The sequence below is a fragment of the Molossus molossus genome, unplaced genomic scaffold (assembly GCF_014108415.1).
Source record: "Molossus molossus isolate mMolMol1 unplaced genomic scaffold, mMolMol1.p scaffold_m16_p_16, whole genome shotgun sequence".
In the NCBI taxonomy this organism is placed as follows: Eukaryota; Metazoa; Chordata; class Mammalia; order Chiroptera; family Molossidae; genus Molossus; species Molossus molossus.
In genome coordinates this window covers 43,552,924-43,565,877 of record NW_023425351.1, presented here as the reverse complement: position 1 = coordinate 43,565,877, position 12,954 = coordinate 43,552,924, and the positions used below count along the sequence as shown (strand labels likewise).

At 37.0% G+C, this 12,954-nt stretch overlaps 1 protein-coding gene across 1 annotated transcript in view; it reads left to right on the top strand.

The window, feature by feature from the left end:
* The first annotated feature begins 992 nt into the window (after positions 1 to 992).
* Positions 993 to 12,954, top strand: part of RGS22 (regulator of G protein signaling 22) — a 125,145-nt gene continuing 113,183 nt past the window's right edge. Inside the window, exons 1-2 of the mRNA XM_036263834.1 lie at positions 993 to 1,034; positions 6,556 to 6,777. Coding sequence (XP_036119727.1) covers positions 993 to 1,034; positions 6,556 to 6,777 — 264 coding nt within the window. The remainder of the gene's footprint in view (positions 1,035 to 6,555; positions 6,778 to 12,954) is intronic.

Genomic DNA, 12,954 nt, shown 5'->3' with positions numbered 1-12,954 from the left:
TCTCCACACTTTTAAAAAATCTGTAAACTATTATAATTTCTTGCAGCTTTATAAAAGAGTTATATATGTTAGATGGATTGTTCAGTAAGGAGTGAGAGAGAGAAAGAAAGAGAGAAAGGGCATAGATTTGGAGAATGAGGGGGATGAAGGGCTTGGATTGTTCCCTGGAAAAATGTAAATACTCAGAGATTGTTATTTAAAAAAAATTTTTATTTTATTAAAAATTTTTTAAAAATATTTTTAATTGATTTTTTTAGAGAGAGAGGAAAGGAGAAAGAGAAACATCGATGTGAGACAGAAACATCGATCGGCTGCCTCCTGCATGCCCTCCATGAGATCAAGCCGGCAACCTGAGCATGTGCCTTGATGAGGGGAATGGAACCAGAATATGGGACAATGCTCAGCCCACTGAGCCACACCCTCCAGGCCAGAGATCGGTCTTTAAAAATGTTGTTGGAGCTCTAGGTAGCTCAAACATAAAGCACTCAAATTACCTAATGTAACTCATTTTATTAACTAAGGATGTTTTCTATGCATTTTATGTGGCGCATTATTCATTTCATCCCACTGGTGAATAGTCCAGTAAATAGTTTATGGTTAAACATCTAAAATGACAATAAAATTTAGATTAAAAGAAGTTGTTATTGGTAACTGACTTGTGTTCGAGTGTTCAGATGTTTTTCATTCACTGACTAGGATGCATGTTAAAAATATAGATTTTGGAGCTCAATCAGTAGAGACAGAGTTGGACCAGAGACAAACATGCATTAAATTAACCTAGTCATTGGTTTTTAATTTAAATATTGTTCGGCTAAGTAATTTGGCACTCTGTAAGTTTCAGGGGTGCCGGGCTGGCAGTTCAAGAACCTCACTAATTATTCACAGGGTTTTTTTTCCCCCTCCTCTTCTCAAAGAAATGTGGAACCAGCAATTTATTATGGTAAAAATATTTTCCTGCACTTGCTTTTTTTGTGTGAAAATATTTTTTGCGTATGGATGACTGGTACTACAAAGTTAGCTTTCACCACCTTCAGGTTAGTGTGTTTTAGAACATTTAGAAAACGAAACCCTTGAAATCAGGAGAGTGAGTAAGGGAAAGAGCAGTCGTAACAGCGCGTGGAGAATTGGGGCTGAGGTTCAAACTTAGGATTTTTCCTATTACGTGATTAAAAAGTGAGTGTTCTCTAAATCAGCCTACTCAGACTTCCTACTTCATTCATTCCTTTCTCCCCTACCTTCCATGTCATTTATTGTCACATGCTCAACTAATTTGGGGAGTTTTGTAGATAAGCTTAGAAATGGTGAAAACAAAGAACTCAATGTGTGAGATTCTCTTTAAGCAGGTGACAGGATTCTGCATAATAACTGAAGACCAAGGTCTATCTCCTGGTGTAAAATATGGATGGCCACCCCTCCCCCCATATATGAATACACATGAGAGTCAGCATGAAGTAACAGACAGTGGAGGCTTTGAAGCTTGTCTAACCTGGATTCTGTTTCTCCTCAGCTAAAAACTCCTCAGTGGCTCCCCGCCATTCTAAAGCAATGATGTTCAAACTGGAGCGTGCATCAGACTCACCTGAGGGCGTGTTGAACACAGAACACTGGGTCCCACCCCCAGAGTTTCTCCTTACAGGGAGGCCTGAGAATTGGCGTTTCTATCAGGTTCCCACGTGGCAGTGATGATGCTGGTCCAGGCACCACATTCCCAGAACCACTGATTTGAGAGAGTAAGCTGAGAGTTGCAGCATATAATAGAAAGTCCTTGATGAACTTGTCCTCTGCCTTTCTCTCCAGGCTGGTGTTCCATTATTCTCCACTTCACTATTAAGCCTCAGCAATGGCAGACTGCTCACAGTTAAGCAAAGGTGCTCTATTGTTTTGTGTTCTTGTGTCTTGATGCATTTGCTATTTCTGTTGCTGAATTTCCTTATCTACCAGATGATAATGCCAATTTGGTATTCAAGATCCAGCTTTCTCTATACAACTTCCTTATTTCCTGAAGCTAGTTCATGAATCTTTTCCTGCCATCATTCTCCTTTGTACATATTCTGTTGTAGCTATTAATGTGTTAAAGTGAAGCTGCAATATACATGCATTATTACTCAACAGGAATTATTTGTGTTCTGTAGAGAGAGCGAGGGTGATATAAAGAGTGAGGATGATTTTGTCTGTTGTACCAATCCATGAATCCCTGGGGAAGGTGTGAGATGGAAGATGAGACTGGCATTTCCTCAGTGGGTCTCATCCTTCTTGCCTCTCACAGTGTAGTCATCTTATGTGGAGGGTGATTCTAGTGTTAAAAACACATGTTTTTTTGTATAACTTGAGTTTTAAGCCCAAGCCCAATACTTTTTCTGGTCCCTAACTGAAGAATCAGTGACCCATTTCAATGCCAGCAGAAACACTGACTGTGGTCAACTTGAGAGATAGGACAGCATTGTACTTTGTGGGTATTTTCAAGGGATAATTTTTACTGAATATAGTTGGTTTCACCTTTTGTGCTGACTGCAGGGTCCATTCCCCTCGTAGGTGAGTGTTTATTGTCTCTGTGAATCACACGTCTTTCTTCTGTTAGATCAGCATATGCTAAGGCTAGATCCATGTCTCAGATATTTGAGTTGGGGCTTTATGGAGGATGCTCTGGCATGGCTCACTAAATGTAGTAATATACCATCTATCACAATATCTCACTTAATAAGGATTCAATAAATACTTATTGAAGGAATTAATTAACTAACAAAGGAACAGTAGAATTGGGTGATCTTATTAAAGAGCAGAAGACAGAGAGTCTTTTTTTCTGGAGAGACAATCATGAACTGATGGAGTATCAAACATGGATGGCACCTGGGGATTGTGTCCTTAAAACCCCTATATATGATAAATCTCAGAAAAGTAAAATAATTTTCCTAACATTGCTTCCATTTACTTATTCTGGTAATCCTATTCTAGTAGATTCTAGTCTAGCCGAATCCCTTATAAAGTACAATAACTAAACTAGATATAATATTCTAGTATTACTACTATAATCTTTGTGGAAAGAGCTGCCCTTTAACATAAGATGTTACACTAATTTTAATTTATTTCAGTATTTTGTTTATTTTTTTTATCATAAGGAGAAATTAATGACCTTGTACTTATTTCTTCAGAAACAATGTTTAATTCATCTTGTATCCTCTGTGCTAAGACAATAATTAACACTTGAGCATTCAAAGGTTTTGTTGTTGAAACGAGTGAACTGGAAGAAGCTTTGAATCAGTTATTTGCTACTTTTAGAAACTAAGAATCATAGTGCTATTAAGGACCTTTAGAGATCTACTCTAACAACTTTTTAAATAGGAAAACACTTATTACCCTTGGTAAAGACTGTATCCCATTTTAATTCCATGTAGATAAATACTTAAGCTGAAAAACTGTAAATATTTTAGTGTATCACAAAGCTACACTTTTAATAAATGACACTTCATGTCATTTTAGCGTAAACACAATTGATTATAGTTTTCCATTTGTTGTTTTTCTTTTTCTTTTTTTTTGTAAAATACTTTTTGATCAGTTCCTTTCCTCACGTTCAGCTTTTCTTCCCCAGAATGGATATTCCTGCATCTTTCCCAAATTAACTTGAATCAGAATTTAAGTATTTGTGTGAGTGCATATGAGTAGTGGAACCTGAATCACATGTGAAACCATAGCTACAAAAGAGTCTGGGTAACCTAGGTTCTAGTTGTCCAGACTTTGCATTTAAGGAGGCTGGAATGGATCCTGGGTGAGCCAGTCCACAGCATCCATTACTAGTCCTACTGAAATTCATGTCCGCCCCAGGTTCATTGCAGTTCTGGAGTCATGACTCCAGCAGTCTGTAATAAGCTCGGTAGGGGACTTGCCACGAAGGGGTCATTTAACCTTTCCCAGCTGCAGGTTTGCATAGTAAGTTGAAAGAAAATAAATTGCTAATGACTTGACTTAAAACCTGCCTGGCCCCTATTTTGCATGGGGACAGTAACCCATCCAGAGGGTTAATAATTACCACACTGCACCTGGTATGGTAGCAGTAGCTCTGAGGTAACAACCAACCACCCCAGAACATGGTGGTGACTGTCTGCCTGTGTGCGTGAGCAGTCTATCTCACCAGCTCATGAGCTAGCACGCAAAACTCCAGACTGCTGCTAGGAGAATCTTTCTGAAACACAAACCAGACTAAGTTACTATTCCTTAAATGACATGCAAAGCCTTCCATGGTATGGTTCTATTGTCTTCATCCATGTCAAGTCTTTCCTCTCTTCTCCTTAACCTCTATCACCTATCAACTATTCTAGTCCTATTCCAGCTGCCCTGAACTGCTTAAAATTACCAACGTGCACCCTGCTGCTCTGTGCCTCTACTGGTAAAACCAGAGCACAGGCTTTAGGATAAAAACACCTTGGTTTTGAATCCCAGCACCACTAACCTCATGGAGTTACATTGCTCACCACAATGCCTGGGTTAGAGACAGTGGTCAGGTCATGCCTTTGATCACATGTGAGGCAATATAATAGAGAAGGGGAAGTGTGCTTTCTTTGGGACCAGACAGACTTGTTTCTATAGCCTTGATCTAGCACTTTATAGCTCTGAGTCCATGGCCTATCACATAACCACCCTGAGCATCCATTTTCTGTAAAGAGTTATGTATGGAATGTGGAAGGATTCCAGATAGTACATTTAAAGTGTCCGTCACATGCCTGGCACATGGTAAATGTTTAGTAGCACTTATCACTCCTGTTATTTCCACCAACTGTGCCTTAACTATTTACTACTAAGTAATATTGGATACTGAGGGCCTCATAGTATCATAGTCCCTATAATTTTTTTTTTTTAACTTGAGCATTTTTTACTTGATTAACAAGAAATACTTTATTTGTCCATAGAACTAATTGGCATTATTTGCTTTGGATTATTATAGCTTTGTGTGCCTCTGGCTACCAGGTGTGAGGGTGGGAGGCATAAAAAAGAAAGGAAAACAATAAATAAAGATCAAGCTTGCTTTTTTGTTCCATGGATACTCAGAACTAGAAGAAATCTTTTCTGGGTGCTCTTTCACAGTATACTGCTCCATTTCCCCCAGCCCAGTTAATAGTTGATGTCCATTCTCTACCAAGTTTAATTCAGTTCCTTGCTCCAAACACATGAATCTTGTCTCTGATATCACCAGATTTATTTATGTGTTTAATCTAGTAATCGTATATTTTAGAGATAACATTTGACTTTTAGGTAACTGGTGCCTATTTGAACCCCATGTTTGAAAGACAGAGGCAGTAGGCAACCAATGAGAGATATTTTTTGAAGAAACCTTATTCATAGTTTACTGCTAAATACTGTTACTTATCCATCAAGCTACACTTGTCATTTTGAGGGGAAATCTTAGCCTTGAGGCCTTTTGAACTGTGGACTAACATTCATATTGAACTCTATTTGTCTGTGCACTTTAAATTCCATAGATTGGAGACAATGAGACTTTAGAGATGCAATATCATTTAACATTAAAATGAATAAATAATGTGTATATATATATACACACACACACATATGTGGATATTTATACATAAACACATATATTTCTAACTCCAATTTTATAATATCCTGCTATTTATTACATTTTAACTATAGTATATCTAGCACTCTCTTAGTAAAACTTGAAAGAATTGATGCTGTCTCTAGAACAGAGATCAATCCAAGGGGGTTTAAGGTCTTTTACAACCTGGCTAAAAAATATAAATTAATCTACATGAGCAGGCAGTTAACTGAGGGTATCCTAAAATAAATTAATGTTCTGAAAAAGAGACATGATTCTAGGTTTGGAGGGCAAAGTGGGAAAAGACACAACCAGTTCGTTCTTTACTTGTTATGGAAATGAAGCTTCAGTGTGTTCAGTGACTTGCCCAGTCACAGTGCTGCTTACAGGCAAGCTGGCAAACTCAAGACTTCTGACTGTTGTATATTAACTGACTGACTTTAAATAAAAGTTGGCAGCATTTAGTAATTACTGAGAAAAGCTCAGAAATGTCATCTTTTACTCTGTTTTGGTCACAGTGAGAGGAATGGTGTTGAAATAGTCTTAAATGAAGAACATATTGTACTTAATTTTCTCCTTTTGGACAAGGGAGACTTTCACTTTCATGGCTTCTGGGGATGAAAAAGATAACAGGAGTGTTATTTCTTCTTCTTTTACTCGTTCTTCCCCAGTAATCCACCCACTGCTAAGAGAATAACATTGCCTCATAGAGACCAGGTGTGTATTTCTTTCCACTTCCAAAGAAGCACAGAGGTAAGATGTTTATGCGCAGGGAACTTCTGCTATAATGTACCCTGACACATATCTCATGGCATAAGTACATTGGGAAGGAAGGATTCATTGGGTTTCCTTACCTGTAGTCAGTGGATGTCCATACTCCTAAAGAGAAGAGGTAATGATTAAAAACACAAAACTGTGTGTGTGTAAATATGTTAAGTATCAAGGCTTGGAGACAGCGAGTTTCTGGTTTTTAAAAATGTAAAGACATATTTCCACAACTTATTTTGCAGACCTTTTCAGAGGCAATTAGATTTAATGTGGATTATGGAGTTTTTGAAGTAGTTAACAATGCTCCACAACTTCTGGAAAAGCAACTGAAAAAAATTCTACAAAACCAGCAACCTCGAAATCCTATCTATGATGTTGTAAGGAAAGGAAAGAATGATGTTAAACCTCCTCAAATGAATGCTCCCTATGAAGATGAGACCATTAATGTCAACTACAATATTATGGTAAGAAAGTACATGTCTAGTATATCTTGTTAGACAGATAAAGCATTAGTTGAGATTAACATGAGATTCCTTGGGCTTCCCTTTCTGAGGTTTAACTATATTAATTAAATTAAATTGTACTGTTCTTATACATAGTACTTGTTTGCTGTATCATCTTATTCATATTAAGTGGCCAATTTAGTCTACCAGTTTTGTTGATATTTGATTATCAATATGAGAATGTTCATGTAATTAACCTTGAACATTTAGAATCTTAGGTTAGTGTGTATTCTTTATATTTAGATGTGTTCTAGAAAACGTGGGTATATAGTGAGTTTATTTATTCTGGGTTCTATCTTATTAAGCAGTTGGGAATTGAGATTTCTGACCTTCAAGTTACACTGTGTGGCTCTAACCTCCCTGACTTTAAATTCTACTCTCCACTCTGGATTTGTCTTCATAGCATGGGGTAAAAAAACAAAACAAACAAACAAACAAAAATCCCTCTCGACTTACTAGTTCTGTGTCTCAAACAAGCAATTTTTTTTATTAAAAAAAATTTTTTTTCTTTAGACAAAAAATTAGCAAGGAAACAGAGACTCTAAATGAAGCACTAGACCAAATGGATTTAATAGATATCTATAGAGAATTACACCCCAAAACTACAGAGTTCACATTCTTCTCAAGTGCACATGGGTTATTCTCAAAGATAGACCATATGTTAGGACACAAACTAAATCTCTACAAGTTCAAGAAGATTGAAATCATATCAAGCATCTTCTCAGATCACAATACCATGAAACTAGAACTCAATTGCAACAAAAACATGCAAAGACATTTGAACACATGGAGGCTAAATAGCATGTTATTAAATAATGAATGGGTTACCGAGAAGATCAAGGAAGAAATTAATAACTTCCTGGAAACCAATGAAAATGAACACACAACAGCACAAAATTTATGGGATGCAGCAAAAACAGTTCTGAGAGGGAAGTTCATAGCACTACAGGCCTACCTCAAGAAACAAGAAAAATTTCTAATAGACTATCTAACCTCACAACTTAAAGAATTAGAAAGCAAACAAAAAGAAAACCCCAGAGCAAGTAGAAGGAAGGAAATAGTAAAGATCAGAGCAGAAATAAATGACATGGACACAAAAAAACCAAAAACAAAACAATTCAAAGGACCAATGAAACAAAGAGCTGGTTTTCTGAAAAGATAAACAAGATTGATGGAACCTTAGCTAGACTCACCAAGAAACAAAGAGAGAGAACCCAAATACACAAAATCAGAAATGAAAGAGGAGAAGTAACAACTGACACTGCAGAAATACAAAAGATCGTTAACAACCACTATGAACAATTATATGGCAACAAATTCGACAATCTAAGTGAAATGGACAAATTTCTAGAAACACACAGTCTCCCAAAACTATTCCCGGAAGAGATAGAAAACTTGAACAGACCAGTAACAACTAAGGAAATTGAAGATGTAATCAAGACTCTCCCAGCAAACAAAAGCCCAGGCCCGGATGGCTTCACGGGGGAGCCATTCAAAAAAAATACTAACACCCATTCTCCTCAAACTATTTCAAAAAATTCAAGAAGAAGGAAGATTTCCAAACTTGTTTTATGAGGCCAGCATAATTCTAATTCCAAAACCTGAAAAAGACACTACAAAGAAAGAAAACTACAGGCCAATATCCCTGATGAACATAGACACCAAAATCCTGAACAAAATACTAGCAAATCAGATCCAGCAATACATCAAAAAAATTATTCACCATGACCAAGTGGGATTCATCCCAGGGATGCAAGGCTGGTACAATATTCGCAAATCAATAAATGTGATACACCACATAAATAAAATGAAGAATAAAAACCATGATCATATCAATAGATGCATCCATTTCCGATAAAAACGCTCAGCAATGTGGGAATAGAGGGATCATATCTCAACATAATAAAGGCCATATATGAAAGACCTACAGCCAACATCACACTCAATGGGCAGAAACTAAAAGCATTTCCCTTAAGAACATGAACAAGACAGGGATGCCCACTTTCACCACTCTTATTTAACATAGTACTGGAAGTCTTAGCCATAGCAATCAGACAGGAAGAAAAAATGAAAGGGATCCAAATTGGAAAGGAGGAAGTGAAACTGTCATTATTTGCAGATGACATGATATTATACATAGAAAACCATAAAGACTCTATCAAAAATCTACTAGACTTAATAAATGAATTTGGCAAAGTAGCAGGATACAAAATTAACATCAAGAAATTGACGGCATTCTTATACACCAATAATGAATTCACAGAAAGAGAGACTGAAAAAACAGTCCCATTTACCATCGCGGCCAAAAAATTAAGATACCTAGGAATAAACGTAACCAAAGAAGTAAAGGACTTATTTGTAGAAAACTACAGGACATTGAAAAAAGAAATAGAGAAAGATATAAAAAGTGGAAGCACATACCTTGTTCATGGATTGGAAGAATTAACATCATTAAAATGTCCATATTACCCAAAGCAATCTATAGATTCAATGCAATCCCCATCAAAATACCAACAACATATTTTACAGAACTAGAACAAATATTTCAAAAGTTCATATGGAACCAAAAAAGACCCTGAGTAACCTCAGCAATCTTGAAAAAGAAGGACAAAGTAGGTGGGATCACAATACCGGATATCAGGTTATACTACAAAGCTACTGTAATCAAAACAGCCTGGTACTGGCACAAGAACAGGCATATAGACCAGTGGAACAGAACAGAGAACCCAGAAATGGACCCAAGACATTATGCTCAATTAATATTTGACAGAGGTGGCAAGAGCATACAGTGGAGTAAAGACAGCCTCTTTAATAAATGGTGTTGGCAAAATTGGACAGCTACATGCAAAAAAATGAAACTAAACCATCAACTTACACCATACACAAAAATAAACTCAAAATGGATAAAAGACTTAAATGTGACCTGTGAATCCATAAAAATATTAGAAGAAAATGTAGGCAACAAAATTTCAGACTTCATACACAGCAGAATTTTCACTGATACATCACCTAAGGCAACAGAAACAAAGGAGAAAATGAACACATGGGACTACCTCAAACTCAAAAGCTTCTGCACAGCAAAAGAAACAACCATCAAAATGGAAAGGCAACCCACTGTAGGGGAGAGCATCACTGCCAATGATACAGCAGATAAGGGGTTAATTTCCAAAATATATAGAGTGCTCATACAATTCAACAAAAGGAAGAAAAAGAACCCAATTAAAAAATGGGCAGAGGAGCTGAATAGACACCTCTACAAATAGGACATACAAATGGCCAAGACACATATGAAGAAATGCTCAACATCACTAATCATCAGAGAGATGCAAATTAAAACAACAATGAGGTATCACCTCACACCTGTCAGAATGGCCACCATCAACAAATCATTAAACAAGTGTTGGTGAGGGTGTGGAGAAAAGGGGACTCTAGTGCACTGCTGGTGGGAATGCAGACTGGTGCAGCCACTATGGAAAACAATACGGTGTTACCTCAAAAAATTAAAAATTGAACTTCCATTTGACTCAGTGATCCCACTTTTAGGAATATACCCTAAGAAGCCTGAAACACTAATCAGAAAGAATATAGGTACCCCCATGTTCTTTGCAGCACTATTTACAATAGATAAGATCTGGAAACAACCCAAGTGTCCATCACTAGACGAATGGATAAAAAAGCAGTGGTACATATACACAATGGAATGCTATGCAGCTGTAAGAAAGAAAGATTTATTATCCTTTGAGACGACATGGATGGACCTGAAAGTATTATCCTAAGCGAAACAAGCCAAACAGAGAAAGACAAGTATAATATGATCTCACATATTTGTGGAATATAATGATCATAACAGTCAGAGGAATAGGGTAGACCCAGAGTTATGGAAGTAGGGTACAGACTGTCAACCCTCAGAAGAGGGTGTGGTGGGGGAAGGGAAGAGATAAAGCACAGAACTTATATGCATGCACGCATAACCAATGGACATGGACAACAAAGCTGGGGATGGGTTGCGGGGGAAAGAGAGGAAGGTGTCAATGGGGTAAAAAAGGGGAAACATCTGTAAAAAAAATAAAATAAATAAATATAAAAAAATAAATAAATATGAATTCCTCTTCCTCAAAAAAAAAAAAAAAAAGAATGAATTTTATTGTATATAATTTATACCTCAATAAATCTGACTACACAAAATAATCTATTGGCAGATAGTCAGGCTTTATTTGGTTGCCTTGTACATCTAAATATCATCTTTATTAACCTAATCCTGGAGTGATTTTAGAGAACTAGTGTGTGGCGACTTGGAAATAGTTCTAGGGTGATTTACCTAGAGCCAGATAACCTTTGGTTATCTCTTTTTATTTCTTAACCAACTTTAAAAAATAAATAAATAATTTTACCTTAGGTAAATTACTTTTGTGTTTCTTGTGAGTATTAATTATTATTTTATGTTTGGCATTATTTTTTTGTATCTTTTTGGTCTTTATATATTTTAGTTACTGGTAAACACCTTGACGGGATTTTTTGGCAGTTTAAAGACTTTTCTTCAATTTTGATTTTATTCATTTTTTAATTTTATTTTACTTATATATTTTCTTTTTTTAAATCTTTATTGTTGAATGTATTACAGATGTTTCTCATTTTTCCTCCATTGACCGCCTCCTCCCCACTCCCACCCCCCTCCTGCCTTTCCCCACACTGTTGTCTCTATCCGTTGGTTATGCATATATGCATATAAGTTCTTTGGTTTATTTTTTCCCACCTCCCAACCCCCCTTCCCTTTGAGGTTTGTCAGTCTAGCAACCAATTTGTACTTCTTAATCCCTTCATCTTTTTTACCCATTCCCCCACCCCCCCTCCCATTTGGCAACCAACAAAATGTTCTCTATATCTATGAGAATGTTTCTGTTCTGCTTGTTCATTTTGTTTGTAGATTCAATTGTTGATAGCTATGTATTCATTGACATTTTGTTTGTTCATATTTTTTATCCTTTTCTTCAAGAAGACCCTTCAACATTTTATATAATAATGGTTTGGTGGTGATGAACTCCTTTAACTTTTCCTTGTCTGGGAAACTCTTTAGATGGCCATCAATTCTAAATGACAGCTTTGCAGGATAGAGTAATCTTGGCTGTAGGTTCTTGCTTTTCATCACTCTGAATATTTCTTGCCACTCCCTTCTGGCCTGCAAAGTTTCTTTTGAGAAATCAGCTGACAGTCTTATGGGAGCTCCCTTGTAGGTTACTAACTGCTTTTCTCTTGCTGCTTTTAAGATTCTCTCTTTGTCTTGAACCTTTTGCATTTTGATGATGATGTGTCTTGGTGTGGGCCTCTTGGGGTTCATCTTGTTTGGGACTCTCTGTGCTTCCTGGACTTGTATGTCTGTTTCCTTCACCAAGTTAGGAAAGTTTTCTGCTATTATTGTTTCAAACAGGTTTACCATTTCTTGTTCTCTCTCTTCTCCTTCTGGCACCCCCAAGATGTGAATGTTGGCACGCTTGAAGTTGTCCCAGAGGCTCCATACACTATCATTTTTTTTGGATTCTTTTTTCTTTTTGCTGTTCTGATTAGGCGTTTTTTGCTTCCTTATATTCCAAATCAATGGTTTGCTTCTTGGATTTACGTACTCTACTATTGAATCTGTGTAAATTATTCTTTATTTCAGTTAATGCCTCATTCATTTCTGACTGTGCATCCATCATTTCTGACTGGTCTTTTTTTATGCTCTTGAGGCACTCACTAAGTTCACTGAGGTTCTCACTTAGTTCATTGAACATTCTTGTAAGCAGTATTTTGAACTCAGCATCTGTTAGGTTGCTTATCTCCATTTTGCTTAGTTCTTTTCCTGGGGTTTTGTTCTGTTCTTTCATTTGGGACCTGTTTCTTTGTCTCCTCATTTTGGCTGCCTCCCTGTGTTTGTTTCTGTGTATTACTTAATGAGAGGTATGGGGCTATCTGAGACCAGATGCTGCTTGTTTGAAAGAATTTAGGAAAACCTGAAGCAGGATCCAAGACAGGCCAATCCTATGGTTAAGCAACTGGCAACAGCTTGGGTGGGCCTGAAAGTTGGGTGGGGCGGGACCTCGGAATCACCAGGGTGAGGCAACCAGTGTGAGCCAGGTTGCTGGAGTCCCAGATATGTCTGCC